Source organism: Macrosteles quadrilineatus, unplaced genomic scaffold (genome assembly GCF_028750875.1).
Source record: "Macrosteles quadrilineatus isolate MER2022 unplaced genomic scaffold, UCM_ALF_1.0 Scaffold_6__1_contigs__length_79288215, whole genome shotgun sequence".
Taxonomy (NCBI): domain Eukaryota; kingdom Metazoa; phylum Arthropoda; class Insecta; order Hemiptera; family Cicadellidae; genus Macrosteles; species Macrosteles quadrilineatus.
The window spans coordinates 28,636,230-28,658,458 of record NW_026542599.1 but is presented as its reverse complement, the minus strand read 5'-3'; the positions used below and the strand labels follow the sequence as shown (position 1 = coordinate 28,658,458).

The 22,229-nt window shown below is 33.9% G+C and overlaps 1 protein-coding gene across 1 annotated transcript; it reads right to left on the bottom strand.

Moving 5' to 3' along the window:
- Positions 1-2,110: 2,110 nt before the first annotated feature.
- On the bottom strand, positions 2,111-5,051 carry LOC128997423 (uncharacterized protein DDB_G0271670-like). The gene is made up of 2 exons (XM_054423061.1): positions 4,997-5,051; positions 2,111-3,492 (listed from the first exon to the last, which is right to left on the bottom strand). The coding sequence occupies exon 2, from the start codon at positions 3,476-3,478 to the stop codon at positions 2,111-2,113; it is 1,368 nt and encodes a 455-aa protein (XP_054279036.1). The 5' UTR covers positions 3,479-3,492; positions 4,997-5,051.
- Between the last annotated feature and the right edge of the window lie 17,178 nt (positions 5,052-22,229).

Sequence of the window (22,229 nt, the reverse complement as noted above, 5' to 3'; positions counted from 1 at the left end):
GGGTTTAGCTTTTAAAATAAAATCTGACAAATCATAATTTGTATTAGAAATTTTGAAATGGTTTACTATGGCTTTAGGAAATGCTTGGGCTAATATTTCTACTGATAATTGTTGGTTTGGTGGTGCATACTGTATAACTGTTGGTCTGTTCTGTTGTAAGAAGGGGTCTTCAATCAAATCTTCATATTCCATAGGTGTTGAAGATTCATTAGACATATGTAATAGTTCATTATGAATATTGAGGAGAAATTCATCCTCAAAAGACTCATGACAATTTTCACATTGATACATTTTCGTAGTTTAAGACACTACTAAGGAAACTAGCTACATTACACACTGCATGGTTGTGTTCATAGGAATGATATCAGTTGCGTGCGTGACTTATATATATAACACAGTGTATAACCCCCCACTCTATTTATTCAATAAGGGGGAGGGGATTAGACCCCAACCCTTTCCACCAATGGCATAAGTATTTTATGGTGGTGGTGGGGGTCGTGGGCGGGATTTTATAATAACGCAGGAAGCAGCATTATAGCTTACATATTCGCAATGCCTCCTACGGACCACACGAACCTTACTGGAGTAGAGCCTCGAATCTGGGAGACTGATTTTGATGAAGCACAAAATGAAAGTGATACAGAAAACGACGAGGACTTGCAAGAGATGCTAGAGGAAGAACAACTGGACGAGGATGTGAACAACGAACAAGGTCAACCCACACCGAACAATGAATTTCATTCGGACTACTGTGAAACACCAAAGATTCCAGTTCAAGCAGATGAAGTTGAAAATGGAGAAAATAAACTTTGTCGAGTATTACAGTTTTGTGGCAATGTTCGAAGAAGATTATCCTTTAGTTCAGAGAGTGAATCTGAAAATATGTAGCTTTTTACCATTTTTTAAAAACTCTTCAGTTTAACCTTGACCTAATTGTTGGACACAGTTAATCAAGCTAATAGCATCATTACATATTACATCTTAGCAATTTTTAAGTCATGGTGACGTAGCAGAACAAACTATTTGCAATGTTAAAAACATAAAATTCTGGTATATTTATTCCTATTCTTGCTACAAAACGAATGTAGACAAAGTATTATGGCTACTAATAATTTATATATTCATTGGCTATGTCTAATAAAATTCAACACTACTTAAGTATAAATTTGACAACAACTAAAAAGTTTTGTGGTAATTTTCGAAGAAGTTTATCCTTTAGTTCAGAGAGTGAATCAGAAGATATGTAGCTGATTTTATTATTTTTTAAAAACTCTTCAGTTTAACCTTGACCTAATTGTTGGACAAAGTTATTAAGCTAATAAAATTTCCGCAACTGTATTGATCATAAAAACGATACATCTTTACGTCTTAGTAATTTGCAATATTAAAAATGGATCAGTAGGGGTTTTAATAAGAAAAACCAAACATAGAAACTTCTATCATATTTATTTCCATACTAAAAAACGAATGGTAACAAAGTATTATGGTTGCTAACCATTTATATGTTTGTTTTCTATGTCTTGTAAAGTTCAACACTACTTAAGTATAAAATGTACAACTACTATTCAAGTAAACCTGTTAACAAAGATGAAATGTAAAGGAATTAACCTTAAACAGTTAATGCAAATAAATTTTGTGTTTGTATGCCTAGATGCCTTTGAGGATTATGAAAATATATTGAGTTATATCATAAAGTGTTACACTTAATTTATACACAATGGCAATGAAGATCTTTTTGCAAAACACGAGATAAACATAATATATCTTTTAAATGTCCTTAGAATAGTTAATTTTACAATATAGAAAAATGTTGATGTAATATTGGACAACTTGAACAATCAATATGTTTTCTAAAATAACTTTATCAAAATATTATACATGAAACTTTGCGAACACATTGTTAGGATATAACAAATTTGTTTCTAATGTTTTATGAATAAATTAGATGGAAATCTCTGATTAAAATAATCTATTTCTAAAATCTCAAGGTCACTCTTTAAATGCAAAAATTGGGAACGCATTTGTTAGGCTATAACAAATGCGTTCCCAATTTTTGCATACTAAAGGAGAATTTAGAGGATAATTAAGATCAATTTGAAACTAAACCAATTTATAATGTTACAGATGCCCATCCCGAAGACCGATCACGAATTATGTAGTATCGGTGGGTTGTATTCGGGATGGTCATGCCTCTGGGTAATTTAAGTCGGAACCTGTCATTTCCTTCTCTTAAAATGACTTCACCGTTTGGTGTCATCAAAAGAATTTCGAATTTACGATTTTTGGGTAGCCTATCAATTCTGGTTTTTTTAGCTTGAATTTGTGGTGGACGACAGGGTCGAGCAAAGCCTGACGTTCGTGGTTGGCTAGGCAAAATCTTGTCTATCACAACAACACGTGAGGTGCTCGGTGTTGGATCAGATGTACAAGATTTTTCCTGAGCCTGGCTTTTGACGATTATTGATGGTCTTTCAAATGACTGAGGATTGGTAGCGACAGGTTTGCTGCTAATAATTTTAGGTTGAGTGGGTACCATCCTGCTTTTCCCCTTAGTGTGGAGGCTGCACACATTAGCATCAGAAAAGCAGGACTTTTCACAACGCTCACCTTTTTTCACCCCTTTTTGGAAAATATAAGAACATTGTGGCTTGGGCTTAAATGCAGCTCGTCTTTTGGCCATGAGTTTTACCAATTTTTCAGAAGGGTTTGAATGGGGGGGAAGGGATTCTTTTGAGGATTCAGTTTTAGTAAAGAGTTTTCTAACAACGGTGGGTGCAGCAGGGAGGGATTTGGGTGGGGGGTTTGGAATGGTAATTTCAGGAGAATCTATGTCAGGCATTTGGTTCGAGGAGGAATTTAAATTAGGAAGAGTTAGGCTATGTGGTTGAGGTTTTGGAGATGGCTTACGTTTGGGAGTGGATGGCTTTTCTGGAGATTTAATAGGAGATAGCAAGGAGAGAATTATGGGAGAGAGAAGCATGGATAGAGGGGACTTAATTGTTTGATTTTTGGGCGATGACGTAGAAGAAGAGGACGAGGACGATGAAGAAGACGAGGAAGATGATGACGAAGAAGAAGAAGAGGAAGACGATGAATCAGACCGTTTCTTCGACGAAGTGTTACCAGAAGAAGGTTTCTTCAATCTATCTTCAAACAAAGCAGAAGAAGATCCTGGCTGCGAAAGAGTCTTGGCGGCAAGGGAAGATTGAGTTGATATTGTAGTTGTTTTCTTTGCATCGTCAGACAAAGCAGATGAAGAGGATCCCGGCTGCGACAGAGTCTTGCCTGGCTGCGAAAGAGTCTTGGCGGCAGATGAAGAGGATCCCGGCTGCGACAGAGTCTTGTTGACCAGGGTTTCAGAAGGAGTTGATGATTTCATCTTCTTAACACCTCCAGTCAACGCCTCCTGAAGTTTAGATCTCTTCATGCCTGCCACTGGCTTCATTGGCTTGGTAGTCTTTCTTAAGCAGGGGTCCATGGCTTTTCTGCAGGCTGGCAACAGAATGATGTTATTAACCAATATGCTCTCTCATTTATACCCACCCTAAGTGGTGGGGGATATAGATAGACAGAGTGGGGGAAGATTTGAGTGTGGTAAAGAGGTGGGGGAATAAGTACATCTAAAAGGAGGAGTTGCATGTGGGCAGAGAAACTATTTTAAAGATAAAGTTTCAAACAACCAATAATACAAGTAGGTCAAGGTCATTAGTTATTTAAAAAAAAACATGCAAAGATTCAAACCACTAACACCAAGTCACAACTACTAAAGCAAATTATCTAGCAAGAAAGACTAAACAGTACATGCATGAAGAACTTTTAGACATATAACATAGGCAAGGGCTTGAAAGGAGCAGCTTGGGTTTACCATTGCTGTATGTTAAGGAAGGGTAGAAATGGGACTTGGTTTGACCACTGTCGCATGTTCAGGAAGGATTTAAATACAACTTGGTTTGACCACTGTTGTATGTAAAGGATGGATAGAAATGCAACTTGGTTTGACCACTGTCGCATGTTCAGGAAGGATTTAAATACAACTTGGTTTGACCACTGTTGTATGTAAAGGATGGATAGAAATGCAACTTGGTTTGACCACTGTCGCATGTTCAGGAAGGATTTAAATACAACTTGGTTTGACCACTGTTGTATGTAAAGGATGGATAGAAATGCAACTTGGTTTGACCACTGTCGCATGTTCAGGAAGGATTTAAATACAACTTGGTTTGACCACTGTTGTATGTAAAGGATGGATAGAAATGCAACTTGGTTTGACCACTGTCGCATGTTCAGGAAGGATTTAAATACAACTTGGTTTGACCACTGTTGTATGTAAAGGATGGATAGAAATGCAACTTGGTTTGACCACTGTCGCATGATAAAGATTCATTCAAACCCTAGATAGACAAGGGTTTGAAAGGAGACAGAACATGATGTGTACCGTGCGAGTACACAAGATGTAGTGAGGTTTGAAAGAGATTCAACTAGTTTTGTGCGCTCTGGTGGGGGGTTGGACTAAGTGGAGGCGTGGTCTACTCAGCCAATCACAGGACAGGTAGCGTAGTGGGGACGGGGCTTGCTGGAGGCGTGGTCTACCCACCCAATCAAAGGATATGAGGTGTAGTGGGGGACTAGCAAGAGCAGCCATTAATTATTAATATTTATTTTGATATTAATATTATTTGAAAGATAGCGGAATAGCCGTTTTAATAATCCAAAACAAGATACGTGATTTTATAATACTTATGGAGATGCAAATTACAATTTAAAATATATTTTTTGGCTTAAGAATGTTCAATAATACAAGAAACAATAAGAACGAGATATGAAGTAAATTAAATTATTAACCGAGCTAAGTAAAATAAACACATAACAATCGTAGCATTTTACAAATACTATTAACTAAAATATATTTAGTTGTACATGTATTTTTTAAGGAAAGATTACAAAGAGATAGAAACCATCTGAACTATGCGTAAACTAAGATTTTTCAAATAATTACCTGTAGTAAATCAGGAATACTCCGTGTTTCAAGTAAAGCTGCGTTAGTTAACTCTAGAAGAAAAAAAAACACATTAAGCAATTAAGTATTAGAACCATTTTATATGTTTATTTTGAGAAGAACAAATCATATGTTAAGAAAATCGTATAAAAAACAACCAATTTAATCGAGCTATATTTTAATAAAGTCAGCAACTGACTATGAGAAGTACCTTGATTAATATTATAATTTAAGAGCATAACAAAAAGTGAAACAATTCATGTACGTGAGAAAGCAATTTGAGATAAAAGAACAAAGAATAATTTAATATAAATACTATTAACTAAAATATATTTAGTTGTACATGTATTTTTTAAGGAAAGATTACAAAGAGATAGAAACCATCTGAACTATGCGTAAACTAAGATTTTTCAAATAATTACCTGTAGTAAATCAGGAATACTCCGTGTTTCAAGTAAAGCTGCGTTAGTTAACTCTAGAAGAAAAAAAAACACATTAAGCAATTAAGTATTAGAACCATTTTATATGTTTATTTTGAGAAGAACAAATCATATGTTAAGAAAATCGTATAAAAAACAACCAATTTAATCGAGCTATATTTTAATAAAGTCAGCAACTGACTATGAGAAGTACCTTGATTAATATTATAATTTAAGAGCGTAACAAAAAGTGAAACAATTCATGTACGTGAGAAAGCAATTTGAGATAAAAGAACAAAGAATAATTTAATATAAATACTATTAACTAAAATATATTTAGTTGTACATGTATTTTTTAAGGAAAGATTACAAAGAGATAGAAACCATCTGAACTATGCGTAAACTAAGATTTTTCAAATAATTACCTGTAGTAAATCAGGAATACTCCGTGTTTCAAGTAAAGCTGCGTTAGTTAACTCTAGAAGAAAAAAAAACACATTAAGCAATTAAGTATTAGAACCATTTTATATGTTTATTTTGAGAAGAACAAGTCATATGTTAAGAAAATCGTATAAAAAACAACCAATTTAATCGAGCTATATTTTAATAAAGTCGCCAACTGACTATGAGAAGTACCTTGATTAATATTATAATTTAAGAGCGTAACAAAAAGTGAGTCAATTCATGTACGTGAGAAAGCAATTTGAGATAAAAGAACAAAGAATAATTTAATATAAAAATTGTTAAGTAAAATATATAGTTTTCTATTATGATTATTAGAATGTGAAGAAATTTTTACGTATGTCAATAAAGCAATCCTCAATAAAAAACAAAGTATAATTTTAGGCAATCACATTTTACCTTTTATAATCCAAACAAGTTAATAATTAATGTATTAGAGTCATATTTAGATATCTCGTTTTGTGAAGAACAATTTATACGTTTATACATTGTTAGTTAAGGAAATCGGTAAACATTTTTTCAATCTTAAAAATGTTTAGTTATTCAGTTTAATCAGTCCATATTTTAACAAATACAAAAACAACAAAAGGTAATTAATATTATCATTAGGACTACAACAAAATATGAGGTGAACTTGAATAAACATACATTTATTTTGGCAAGGACAATGTACATTATAAGATATTTTTTTATCCTAAATCATTTATTTTTTATTATAATATAATGATTTGAGGTAAATGATATAGTTTTTTGTTTGTATATATCACAAGAAAGATTATTTGCGGTTTACATAACATCTGTTACAAAATGTGAGACATTAAATACGTATAGTGATTTAGCGATATTGGAATACCAATTTTCTTAAAAACATAAAACCATTGACTATACACAGAATAGACTTCCCAAGTAATGTAAAAATTTGAAGCAAAAAAGAAACGTAGTGCAATCTGTTAAGTGATAAATCAATCAGCTGTTTGCTATGTACTGCATTAGTTTTAATTAATAGTCAACAAAATACACTAGTAAACTCTAGTGAGATTGGCCTCAAATTTTTATATCACGTGAAAAGACTAAAAACTCACTGCCAATACCTAAACTATTTCTAATCGAAAGCCGTTTTATTCTGTAGAAAATTATTATAAAATAGGCGGTAAAAATGGTTGTAACGTATATTGTTGTATTCATACAGCAAAAGAATTTTTGAGTTAAGATAAGTGTTTTGTAAGTGCAGATTTACCGAAATATTTATTTATAGTCTTGTAAAGTTTTCATATAATTAGGATTATATTTGAAAGATAAGTTAGTTTCGTTTTTATACTATGAGAAAGGTTGTATTTAAATGATTAGACAAAATAGTGGTAGGATCTTTTATACAAATAGTTGAGCTAATTTAAGTAATGATTAAGGAATGAGCTTCTTATAAATAAATAGTAAAAGCTAATATATATTAGGATACTATATGTATATGACAAGAAAAATTAATTACCTGTATATTTAGGGAATATTCCACAAATCACAATGGGACGACGTGTATCACAAACTGGAAACACTTAAACTTAAAATACAACAGGGAAATATAATTAAAACTCTGGAAATTACAAAATGTGACAGGATAAAATTGCTTGACACAAAGCAGTACGCAATACGAATGAAGCGTGTCTAGTTTGCGCGACAAACAACAATCTTGAACACAATGCAGAAACAATAATAGGTTAACTTACCTCCTACATAGATAAAATAATCCATTAACAAAAAGCCGTAACACCGCTAAGCGTAATCAGTGACGCTAGAAAAAGTAAAGCAATAACAGTTAATCACATGTCGGTCCCCCGCGAGAACGAGTAGGCCTAGTTATTTATAGGCACACACATGCGAACACTCACATCTGTTGTCGTTCCGTGAGAATCATCTCTCGGAAGATTGAAACGTCTCTGTGCAAACATTTAGAATTTCTGTAAACACTATATAAGTGTTAACAGAGTAAACTACAGATCATTTGACTCTTAGCTACCGTCAGGAAAACATGTCTGCAAGAAATTCAGCTCCTATTCAAGACCCCAAAATATCTTCAACATCGAATATCTCAAATAATAATATTCAAGAACAAAACACTCAAGAACAAAACACTCAAGAACAAAACGCAGTAGACGTAACTATGTCACCGATACAGAACTCACAAGTATCTAGTACCTCGTACTTTCTCCGCCCAGAGTTCGAAGATTATATGAGACAGCTAGTTGATGGATAGTTAAATGGAACAATACATATTTTTACAATCCAGTACATGGTATATTTGAAACATTAAAGCTGAACATTTAAAAAAACACATTCAGACAACCTTGACCTAATAACAATACCAACCAATCCACAACATACATCGCCAGAGTCGCTGCGTAATTCACGCTGCTCCACAATCACAAAATACTTACCAATTACCTAATTATGACGTCACGGGATCACCCCCGTGTTTTATACTACTAGGGTAACCTTACCTAACTAACCAAACGATATATCGAACAATAGATATATCGATCGACATTTTCATTCGGTTGTCTGTGCCAACAGATATGGAAGTGTACCCAAATTATTTCTTGGTAGCAATAATGTTTCGTAATTTGTTACTCAGTGTTATAAATTGCCTATAAATTGTTAACGAGTTTTGGATTACATACCATTATCCATTAGCTTAAATGTAAATGTGTTAAATAATTTCCCAATTTAAATAATAAATTAGTTTACTAAGAATCCTCTAAAGATAATTCATTTAACAATTCATCAGATAGATTTAGCTATTAGTGTTTACCTATAAAAAGGGACCGGCTCAATGGACTTTAGCAACTTAAATCATTCTTCTACACAAACCTAAGTTAAATAAACGTAAAAATTGTATTGCTAGTTTCCCTTTTGATTTTGGATAACAATCACCCACTCTTATTTTAAAAGGTGACACCAATTTTAGAATGAAAAAGAACGTTGTTGAATTTAGTCATTTATACAGTGCACTGATGGAAAATACTAATTTTGCTGAGTAAGCAAACTTTTTAACTCGGCTTGATTGAAGATAAATTTTAAAATAAACTATAATCTTTTACTTAGAATAAAATATCTCAGGAATACAAATGAAAGTAGGAAAATTAATAATACCGTAACAGACTGTGTTACCGTTTCACTAAACCATATTTTCTCTTCAAATATAAATTTGACTAAATCCGGTTCTAGATGTCAATTCGAAAGTCAATGATTCTAATTTCAGTTTCACCCACCTGTCTATCTCGTCAGTCGCTTCAGTCTGTAGACAACTTCCTCCCTTCGACAGTCTTCCAGCTGCACCACGTCTCGAGGGTTGTTCGCCATTTTCTTAGCGGCTGCCCAGCACACCACCAGCTGTCCGACCAGTAGAAGTTCCGCAACCAACATAATGATGACAGCTGTAGATCTTCAAGAAATTAAACCAAGCTAGAGCTCAAGCTGAAGTGAGAAAAGCTATAGAGCTTCCCGTGGAATAAGATGTAGGAGATCTGCGTGCGAAGATGTATAAGTGAATAAGCTGTAGAACCTCGAGCAGGAGATGAAAATTGATAAATTGTAACCCGAATTAAGCTTGGATTGCAAAAGTAATGGGCAAAATGCTAATTGAAAGACTTTAAACCTCAGAATCGATTGACAAGAAGTGTCGAATCGAAGAGAATGACTGCAGTTATAGCCTTCTCTCTTGCACTATCACAATGCCCTCTTATCACTATAAAGGTCCAGAGACTTCTAGTTTCTATGTTATCGTGCTTATTCAACTTTTTATCTCATTAAGTGGTTAATTTTAACAAACCGTTCGCTCAGAATAGAATCAGGTTATCAAATCGATGTGACTTTGCCCTCAGTTGCATAAGTGTGAATTTAAGAAAATCGGATTGGAGAATTTACGGTTATAACGGATGAAGCAGGTAAAGATAATGGAATATCCTAGTGTAAACATAACTTACTGAGAGTGTATTCAGAATAAATACAACCATTACTGAGAAAAAAACCAAAAGTAAGCTGATTATTTATTTAAAGAAAAAAATATTACTTGATTTTTTAAAGACAATTACCGGTATTTTTACAATGACATAGACAATTTTAAAATGACTTTGCTGATAATCCAATAATATGTAAGCCTACTTCAGTTATCTACTATTCAATCCAAACCAACACAACCAATAGAACCTTGAAGAATACCCCTATTTTAATAAACGTATTTTAACAGCCTATCAGAAGGTAGATTGATGTGTAAAGTGGTTTGATACATCGTACAATTACCTATGCATAACATGTTAGTGGTGGGAGGGGGTTGAGGGAGGTGAAGAGGCGGCGTGGAAGGCATAATACCTGATTTAATGGGATGATCAGCTATGATAGTATTATGATGATCAGACAATGTAATTTATACGTGCTTCAGGTAGCGTTCGCTTACCTCATCTAAAGTGTAACTTTTTGATCAGAAAAGGAGGGAATCTATGTGAGGTAAGAGGCTATTCAGCCATGCTCTCAGGCTTAAATTAGCACAAATATATAACAGGTTTAAAATGAATCAACCTAGCTATATCCTAGTCGAAAGTCTTGCGAGTCCATTGTTTGATCTCAATTTATCAGCATTGTATGGCGAACAATAAATAAGTTAATTTTCTTACACATGTAATAAAACACGTCTTCCACAACGTTTCTATATATCTACACTTGAGATGAGTAATGAAAAGCGTTTGAATACCTTTTTGCGTTATTTAGGCATTTTTTCCAATAACGCTAACACAATTCAGGTAGTTTTTAATATGGTGTCAAACATTCTCTTTTTCTCTTCCTAACTGAAAAAAAAAAAAAACAACAGCGCCATCAAAATATAATTTAATATCAATTTCCAGCTAAAAGAGCTAAGAAATATTTATAAGAACAACTTTTGCCTACTAGTCAGGCAATCAAGAAGAGTTATTAAAAACAAATAAAGCCTGTAAAAAATTAAAATTTAAATTCTATGCAATATTCCATGCATAACGTACCTCCCTCTAAAACAATATTTACTGTCAGTAATATTGTAATAAAACATGTGAAAACATTTTGCATCCATTTTAAAAACTCTAAGCAAATAATTTAGTGAGTGAAAGAATGAGGTAGGCTAGTGGTAAAAGAAGAGGCTTCTGTCCCTGAGGTCCAGGGTTTAATATAAACGTGTTAATATGTTTCAAGTATTATTAGACGCATTTTTATTTACTTACTAAAACGATCGTTTCAGCTACCACGAAGTACTGACTACTGACTTAATAAGTTTGTTATTGAAATGATTGTCATTTACGAAACTGTCAATTCATTGTTTCTCTTTCGAATCCAACCACGCACCATGTATCGGCAATTGAAATCGAAGCATCATAGCGTAAAATATCCTATTGAGTTCACATATTGAACGTCTGTTAACATATTGAATTAATATTAATTATTTTGACACATATATGCACTTTTGAACATTGATTTTTTTAAATTCTAGAAATCCTAAAAGAGAACCGTGGTCCCCAACAGCTGTTACTTCGGCAAACCTTTTCCCTACTAGGAATTCACTAAAAACTGTTCGTAAATAACAGAGATTTAAATTGACGTTGAATTGACTGTCACATTCCCACTAAATCACATTACAACGCGTTGACGGCAGCCTGATGGATGTTGATTTACATCTTTCGTTGTGTTCGACAGAGCTAATTTATGTCAGTCATTGAGAATTGAAAATTTGAACGTTTTCAATAAAAGTTATTGATTTCGCGTTTAAATTTTACTAAATACCTTATGAATAATTTAGGAAATTTTTCTTTGAAATGCGAGTAAGTGTGGTGTTTTTTTAAGTATTCGCGACTTTCCCATATATGTAAATAAGGGTGTATGGGGCAAAAATTGTGAATTCCAATTTTTGAAAAAAAATGAAATTTGGCAATTTCTTTCGAAAGCTGTTTTTAGAGCTTAAAACAAATAATTTTGTATATCAAAGTGTTGTTGTATGCCTAACGGTTACGAAGAAAAATCTAAAAAGAATGTAAATATATAATTTCCATATTATTCTTATGAAGAAAAAATAGTGTGTTGTAGTTTGCTGGTTAAGGATATAAAATTCTAATCAAATTTGTTTATTTCATACTAAGATATCAACTTTTCAATGAAAAATCCACCATTTACCTACCCTGTTGCAGCAAACCTAAGTAATCAACAATTAATGCTATTTAAATAGGAAAGAAATCTGCCAATTTTAAGGGAGCACTTTTGTGGAAATCCCGACAGGTAAATGCAAATTTGCTAATTCAGCAGATTTGCTGTGGTGGGGGTATTTTTTTATATTTTAAAAAAACTCTCTAAACTGGTGATGGTAAATAAAAAAATACATGCAATCAATATCCATGTTTCGTATGTATACGTAAACGAGTTATGTTTGAATAAAACATATAGCTTTGCCTAAATATTTCTAGAAAAAATTAAAAGTAAAGTATGGGGTACTATCCTCCATAAGATTGCAATATTTATTTATTAGTTTTCATGCATAAAAAAGAAATCCGTAAGGAAGAAATTCAATGCTCTTCCGTTAAATAGGTCACAACACCTTGGGTACCACCACATCTGAGTCTTTCGCAAACCACAGGATTCTACTAGGAACCGATCCACTGACATTTGCTCAACCCGTCTAATTTCATACATAGCATTTCGTATTTGTTATCATCAACTAATTAATGCATCACCTATTTGTAACCATTACATTGCAAACTATACACAATTACTCTAATGTTAATTAATTAACAACAATATTAATGAATTAATTAACTACTATTTGTGGGAAGCTCCATTATGTTGTGGTTTTCAATATTTTGACATACTCAATACTAAGATTCAGGAGACAGACTCAATCATGCAGACGTTCGTCAACTAAAACATTGATTGACATGTTTATTTCGAATTTTATAAAAATCTGAGAATTCCATCAAAAGGTGTAGTTTATTTCACGAGCTTTTCCATTTGAACTGCAATACGGTAGTTCTATGATTATGTATCAGTTTAATACACGCTGATGACTAACACTAACACAGCAACATCTATTGCTTCACCCTGACCTACGGGAGTGACGTCATCTTCGTGTTGAACTGCATCGGGAGGCGTGATTGGGCGTGCCTACACACGCACTCACGCACACACACATAATCAACTATCTATCTATCTATCTATACTATTATACAGAAGAGGTGGTGTATGTGTGTGTGTTTGAATGAGCTAATCTCAAAAGCTACTGAACCGACTGGGCTCAAATTGCACACAAATGAAGCTACTGCTCCGAGGATACATATAGAACTATTCCTGCTTCGATATTGACCTAGGGCTCTGCCCTGTGGGCTTTCAAAAATCTGAGGTGAGAGATGTAAAAGTAAATATTGATTGATGGTATCCATGGTAACAAAGAACACACCTACAAAGTTTAAAAATGTAAACAAGCAGAATGAACTGTCATATGAATTTTTATTTCACAATTCCACACAGCTCGTTCAAACATATTAAATACCGTACTACACGAATATTAGAACAGAAACTGTATGGATTATAAACATTGATAGATTATGTCACTCTGCCGAATGTAAATATAATTCAACATTACTTAAATGGAACTGACAAACCATGTGTTAATGTCATTAGTATAGGATTCTTTCAGTTATGTCATTTGCTTATATTTATGATCCATACTGAGTCTGTTCTGATATTTGTGAAATGCAGTAATAATATTTCACAGGGAATAGTCAGACTAACATCCTGAGTTTTATGAGAATAATGTTGTACTTATCATTGATTCTGAATGTGTTTGAATGAAATTGAAATTTGACAAAGCAATTAAAATTCCCTCATTTCGTCGATCGGTGAATCAGGAATATTTCTTGTTACAAACAGAATCATTTACCATCATTTATCACAATTTAAGCTACAATTGACAACAGTGGAAAGCTTTACAAGTGCAAGTAAGATTACACATTAGAATTTGAGCTTAATATAGATAATTTCCAAATCAACTGAAAAGAAGAAAACGCTTTAACGAAGTTTAGAATGGTAATTCAGATCGGTGGATAAGACAGGAAGGCGAAACATGCTAAAATAAACTTCAACTGGTCAACACTTTCATCTATAATGAAACAAGGGGTATTTTAGTGAATTTACAATTGGATCATATTTATGTAGGCTGCATCACAGTTAAGAAACGAGCAGATTTATAGTGTCATTCATTACCTTTTAAGGGATTTAAAATGCTTATTGACGATGTTAATTAGTTTTGTAATTCTGTATCATGGAACAGATTAACTTGTTTGGTGGTGGGTTTATGGGACTTCATAAAACCTATCCGGCAATGTGATACGAATATGTCGCTCTTGGTTCCCGGTGCTATATGTTTTACATTCAATATCATTAAAAATAGTCGGTGCTATGGTACCACGAAAATTCTGCTTCGGCACAACGGAATTCTGTGCGATGGAACCTTATCGTTGATAGTGAGAAAACATATGCATAAATCTTACAGCATGTGAATTATTTAAAACTAATATGAGGTCACTATTTAATTGACTATTGCCATAGAAGTACAGACGCTTTTGTAACATAGAGTTTTGACTTTCTATAGCTTTTGTCATGCAAACTTCCAGTATTGATTAGTAGATACAGAATTATGTAAACTTTGTAGTTTTTACGTGTAGCTTAAACATTTTCCTTATTATATATCCATGCTAGAGTATCCCACAACATAATTATTCAATTTAATTATCGGTAACCAAAGACATCTATTTGCATATTGTGTTGTGCATTTTCCCTTACATTAAATCAATTAACATCAATTGGACAGATATAACCTAATACAATTAATAAAATTATTTTCCTGATTATTAACATTGTATAAATGTCCAATTTTAAACTGCTAAGTTAAATAATCCAGCAATCTGACCCATACTTTCTCCCATAAGATTATCAACAACCTTTATCATGGGTAAGCGTTGGGAGTAACTATGATATTTTATAGGGAAAAATCACAAAAGTTGCAAAAAAATTTTTGAACTGTGATTGTTACAGCAATAGGGTTGTACTTACTTATATTGTTTTTTATTATAAGGACCATAACACATGAATTTTAATCAAAACCGGCTTTTTGCCTAAACTCTGATTTTTGTTATTTTATGAGAAAAAAACATACGTTACAATAACAGAAATGGGATTTGTACCAATTTGTTCAGAATTTAAAGGACTATAACATACTAAATCTTTATCATAAACGTTTCTGGCAATTAAAAAAAATCAGATTTTCCGTGATTTTATGCGTTTTATGGGAAAAATACCATTAAACACGCCTGGAGATACCACGGATTAGTTCCTGCATATCAAATGTCATCAACATCGGACAACAGGTGTGGTCTGTAGCTCTGTAAACATCCGCACACACACTGGCATCACTTCGAAAACCCTTTTTTTGGGTTCACGGGGTCCCAAAACGGATAAATCCACTAAAAACTCGAGCTCGAAAATTTTGATGAAAACAATACTTTCTCTATTATAACAACGCTGGTTGTTCTTTCATATTTTAATACATACATTCAATACAAATCCAACACTAGATTTAAGCTAAGGGTGGCACACGATTGGTTAAGAGTAGTTTACGGAAAATTCCACATAACGCCTCTAGATTTGCAGAAATTCTGAGAACTTTCGCTTGGATCTGGTCTAAAAAGCTAACACCAGCTTTGAGGTGTAACCAAGCGGCGTTTCTGCTACTAAAGCTATTAAACACGGCTTCAGCCAGTTAGTCCTTGAATGAATTCTAACGCTTTATAATATTGCCCTCAACAATTTGATGAAATCAGCTGAATTCCCTGTTGTATTTTTACCATTACCGATTTAGTCCGAGTTCGATATAGTATATTACGTTACTAGTCCTTAAAATAAGTGTTTACCGGACGAGCGTGGTCGTTCCCGTGCGAGACATAGTCGAGTAAGGGATTACCATACGAGTGCGGTAAACACATTTTGGACGAGTTACATAGGATAGTTTACGCCATACTAATAAATCTGTACAAATCCTTATATATTTCCACCAACTAAAGGACTAAAAATCACTAGTCATACATAACCTCTAAGAGAGGTTATGTTTTTGTTTATAACCACTTATCGCCACCTTAATACAGTATAATCACCTGATTGGTGTCCGGTAAAACTCATTGCAGTACAGTAGTACGCAATGAAACCCCATTTGAATAAGCTGGCGGCAAACAGCTGTTTTCTGGCCTAAATCATTGCGTGGGAAGTTCGTCAAAATAATGTAGTGTGGCGTAAACACCTGTATTATAATCATAGGTGAAAGTTGATCAGGGTTAAGTAAAGCATTTGAGCACTGTAGAATGACTTTGATGGCTGAAATCCGATACTTGGCCCCAGAGAGGTCTTCTCTATTTAATATTGAAAGTGTATTGTTTCTGTATTTACCTACACAAGTAGGATGGCTGGAAATTGCATTTATTATTAGCATAAATTATTTAATGGATGAATTACTATCCCCTAATTTTGAGTTTAACGAATGATTCAGGCTAAACACCTGGTCCTACCCTGCCTCAGAGCTACACGAGACATTTCACCATTCTCATCATTGTTTACCCTCAAATGGCCCCCCTTCTTACTTGGACTAGAAAATCTTCAGCTTTTAAAGTTGTCAATTACAAAAATACAACAGTTTTTATGTAAATTTTTTTCGTGAATATATAGCACAACTCATACACGTATTTAAAACCTTCTTTACACACCGTAATTGTATGTGCATTGATAATGGTAAAAACCAATAATTAATTGTACGCATTCCTGGCACAAAATTAATTATTAACACAGTTAATTACTAACATCACTTCATAGCCAATAGCAACAATCACTTAGAGACAATTACAATTAATAAAACAAATCCACACCCACTATACCAAGCCAAATAAATCTAATTACGCAAATAAATGATAAATAATGGATTTTATCGTCATACTGCAGCAAAAACAGGCATTTTCAATACATGCGTTGCGGATCTGAAATAGCTCTTTTGCTCTCCAGGGAGTAAATTGCTTTTTAGTCCCTAGGGAGTAAAAATCAGCTGTTGTGAACTGAGCTGCAAAATTATTTTTTAAGCAATCGCATTATGTATCAATTGATTGCATCGGCTGTAGCTTATTGTTTCATTCATGTCAATAGTTTGACTTATACTATACAATAACACAATCGTATTGTCCAAATAATTGAATCACTAAGCAAAGTTAAAACAAGATAAAAATCATTTTGAGAGGTTATCTTTTGATAAAAAGAATCCTTGTTTTCTAACTTAGCTTGTAAAAATAATATTACAATATGACGAAAATTATAGTACATCACTCGGCCAAAAAGTGTCTTTTCAACCCTCGCTCATTTCAAGACCTGTTCTTCACCTCGATCGTGAAACTTGAGCTCGGGTCGTAAAGAGCCATTTTACGCCCTAGTGAGGAAAATATCCCATTCTATTATCAAGATATTCAAAAGATTCTTAAAAAATGAGTTTTTTTTAGGGTTAAGATACTCTAGTAACATGCGCAGTTTTTAATAGTTTTTTTTATGACAACAATCTTAATAGCACACTTTATGAGGGTAGCATAAGATTAGAAGGAAAAAAATATTTTTTTAAATTATCAATGATTAATATAATATGCATTCTGATGTTGCTAACAACTCCAACAATAATTACGTAATGGCAAACTTGAAAATTATACGCCATTCCTTGAATTTGTATGACATAAATTTAAACTTTTATTAATTTAAAGACATTCGAAATCTTGCTACATATATGTATCTGCAGTACCTCCAATACCTCTATACAGGGTAATAACTTATATAGAATATGTTTGCGTATGTCAACTGTAGATTGGTAGCACCTTGAGCGGCGTAAGCTTTAAACATACGTGGATTGATTAGAATTGCCTAATAAAGATTTGAAAATAACAACTTGTATAGCTCCAGTGTAAAAATCAATGGGGATCAGTCAAATAATGCAAGAAGGCCCAAACAAAGCTCAACTTCGATTTAACACTTGTTCAGTTTGAGGTGAAAGGTAGCTCAAGCGAACATCAAAGCAAGTTGTTGGAAGCGCCTCAAGACCTGAACATATTCAGAGAACTGCTTATCGTGCTAAACGTCTTTGACACTCACCAGTTCCTAAATAGTTGTGCGTTGTTTCTACTATTTAAAGCAAAGCCGTCAGCATAAACTATAGTATGATGATGTTGATTACTAAACGAAAGCCCAAGTGTGATGTCTTTTGTCTATGTCAGTTTATTAAGTCGACAAGGTGGAGTGATTTTATTACTTAAACTCTACCTATGTACAAACGATGCTTTGAATTTTATTGGTGGCATTCAGGACAAATATATATAATATGTTTAATCAATGATTTTCTGGTATTAAAATGTTTAAAATGCTTATGTTGAACGCTAAGATGTGGTTGGAATGTATTACAGTCAAGTTGGTGTCTCTGATTAAAACGTACGTCATCAATTTAAACCTTTGCTTTTAATTAACACCAGTTACACTTGCTCTTTGTGATGTTTTGATAATCGAATTGCCTCACTATGTACACGGAATACACAAATAGTGGACAGCTCTTAAAATAATTTTGTTTTAGAATATTAGTAGTGATACTCTAAATTTGTAATTTAGAACTAACATATTTTTATGAAGGTGTTTGTCACAGTCAAATGTTAGAGTAAGATTTAGATTAACTTAATAACTGTTCACATTACTAAGCCTCAGAAGCTAGACTCAATTCTGATATATTTTCTCATATACTCCTGTTGATGCAGTTAAAATTTATGTTTTATTGAACGGAGCAACTACCTAATTATGGTGGTTTATAAATAACTTTATTTTAGACTTTCTCGAGATTCTGCCTATGTTGTATGTTGTTTCTTGTTTATACTGTCAAAATGCTTTGTTTTTAGACTCCAACTATTTCCTCTAATTTTGTTTTTCCAGGTTTAATATTGTGGATGCGAGCATAATGTTTACTGTAGCCTTTTCTCTGTAGCGTTTTTACAAAGTCTGCTTTTTCTTTGTTGAAACGATTAGTATCTTAAGTGAAGACAGCTCTATTTGCTAAAGTATTAAGTACTGCAACATTTTCTATGATGATGAGATCGAGCTTGTATTGTTCTGTACGTGATTTCTTCATTTATACTGCGTGTCCCACGAATGTACAATCAGTCACCATTCAAGCATTGACTATTGGATACTGAAGTTGTATTAATAGTCAATGATCTAAGTCTATCCAGTAAGGTTTATTAGGTTCATGTTTATGAGCTACATAACCAAATTAATATGTATTAGCTATGCAAAGTAATAATCTCAATTGTTTAAACTAAATGTTTCCCATTATCCGACAAAACACTGTATATTAGCCCCATAATATTTAGCATACTTCTCCAATTTTCATCTAGAGCGAGTATTCAACTGTTGAATGTAAGCCAGTAACAATTATAACTCAATGCGTACAGTGGTTTCGCGGGAATCCGGTTACATGGATATTCCGTTGTTATTGCATTCAGACAATGGGAGGTATCCGTGGTTGTGTAATTACTTTGAAGCTGCATGATTCAAAGCTCACCTGGGGCTGTAGAAGGAAATATCGTTTATTTGGTTTCTTGTTTGGTTTAGTTGGGAACATTGTGTTTCAGGAAAATATCGTAAGCTAATAAAACAGCTGATATTAGTCATCAACAAAGCTACTCATACCGTCTCACACCTTCTACACTCATCCTTCACATACTCGCGTAGGTGGCGTCCCCATCTCAATCTATATAATTAACTAGCTGTACCCGCGGGCTTTGCCCCGTTTAGCTTCATATGTGAGCTCGTTCGCATGGCTTAATCACGTCCTGGTTGAAGTTCGTTCGCTACGCTCACTCACCTTTAGGTTGGAGCTCGTTCGCTGCGCTCACACGTCCTGGTTGAAGTTCGTTCGCTACGCTCACTCACCTTTACGGTTGGAGCTCGTTCGCTGCGCTCACTTGCCTTCGGGTTAGCTCGTACGCTACGCTAACTCGCCTCCGGGTTGAAGTTCGTTCGCTACGCTCACTCACCTTTTGGTTGCAAATTAGCTGTTGTCATAAATTAAAAAATAATAGTGCTGCACTCTGTTGGTAATCCTTGTAACTTTAATGCTATTGAACATCACAGAACAGAACCAACTTGTTTAATTGAAACAGCTGTTATGATTCATTAATTCCATTTAAATATGAGTACTCTTTAGGTTAACATGGGAAACTCCAGAGCCACTGGGGCGGAGCCCGAGAGTCCGATCAGAATAAAAACCACTTAGTTTTCCTATTTAATGCCTAAAGAATCAGTGTACCAAATTTCAGTCTCCTAGGTAAGTGGGAAGTGGGAGAATTAGTGATGAGTGAGTGAGTGAGTCAGTCAGTCAGTCAGTCAGTCAGTCAGTCAGTGAGGGCTTTGCCTTTTATATATATAGATAGATACGCGACATGAAACTTTGTCGGTTGAACTCCTCCGCCATTTCTTAACCGATTTTATCCATTGACGTCTCATTGGAAAGAGCGTATCGCGTAGATTTGCAAACTGGCCTTACATTTTTGAAAAAGTTCCTTGGCTCTGCCCCAGTGGCTTCGAAAGTTCCCATTTTATCCTTATGCAGAACATAATTGTTTACATTCTGATCAGCTGTATAATATGATTGCAGTACATTTATTTACTATTTGAGTTTGTGTAAACATATCCCCCAAGACGGATCGTGTTAGTATGGTTGTATCTTAAATTTGTGCATTTATCGTGGTTTTGTGTAGCTATAATTTGTTTATTTGTTTCTTTCTTTTAAATTCCTCCGACGCGACGACAACGAAACATGGACAGGAGGCGTAGTAACTCATCACAGTCAGCACCTGACCCTGGACAATCTCAACTATTAGGTTACCAATGCGCCCTAACACTACCCCAAAACGAATTTTCGTTCTCAATTGGCCCTCTATCAATGACCTGTATTGCCTGTACAGCGAGGCATTTTGAGAAGGAGAAAACCGACCGGAATGCTTTAGGTTTATCAATAAAAAAGATAAACATGGATAACCTTATATGGCTATAAGTCAGGAAATGTTTGTAGAAAACATTAAAAAGCAATACCAGGTTACGAAATATGATCAAATATTTACAGGAAATGTTTATTACCGTTATATACATCGTGAATTTCTCCATGAGTTACACACCGATAATCTTTGAGTTGACTCTTTTAAACTCATTGTAAATATGACCTGTGCAATTCGTTTTGAAATCACTCCTGCAATACTTTGCAATTGCTCGAATTCGAGCAACATGTACACTAGTAATAGATAGTTTTGATAATAATCGTTATTTAGTTTGCACCGTTTTCTTTCAAATATGTCATTAAAACGAAATATTATGTATTACCATTGACTATACACACGCTGAGTATATCTATGCCTTAAATTATATGTGTGACGTGTACTGAATAATATTTAGTCTAAAAAGTAATTTACATAATACAACAAGTGGCTAATTTTACATTCAATGATTTAATTAAGAAAGGTTTTACCGTCCCAAGTAGAAAAATAGGATGAATCTGGGAGTTCTTAAGAAAACATTCAGTATAATAGGGGAAGGGAGAGACTCATTTTGTGTGTTTGTTACTGAGACCAGGTAAAGAATATCTCAGCCATTAACCAACAAGATAATGGCATCACAAGGGCCAAGAGTAGGTGGGTTCCTATTTCTTATATTAGAATAAGTTTCTAGTTTATACAGTTATGAATAGGTATAATGTATGAGGATGTGATTTTAGTATGTTAATAGACATGATCACCTCTTATGTGCGTTCAAGTATTTTCGAGTTTTACTCGCAATGTAAACATATTTGCTAAACATATTTGACAAATCTTCTCGTGGGACGGTTATCTCCTCTCCTGGGAGACATGCAGTTTATAATTTGAAATGTAGGCTTCTCTAGAACACTAGGTTATGTATGGCATTTTCATCCATCTGGAACTCGTTGGTATCGGCAGGATTTGAACCTGCGGGCCCTAGGATCAAAGTCCCGCGCCATCACGCCCATACTACCAGTGTGCCAGGTAAAACTAGTATGCATTTGACTGATTAACAATATGAAATTTCCAGACAAGTATAGGTTTTATATACAATCCCTTACGCATAACTCAGGTGTAAATTAAATACCATGAAATGTCCATTGTAAAATCTGTTAAATTTAAAGTGAGTGTGAACTATAAATAATTTGATTGTTTTTTGTATTG

Coding starts and splice junctions, on each gene's coding strand:
- LOC128997423 (XM_054423061.1), bottom strand. CDS start 3,478: ATGGACCCCTGCTTAAGAAAGACTACCAAGCCAATGAAGCCAGTGGCA.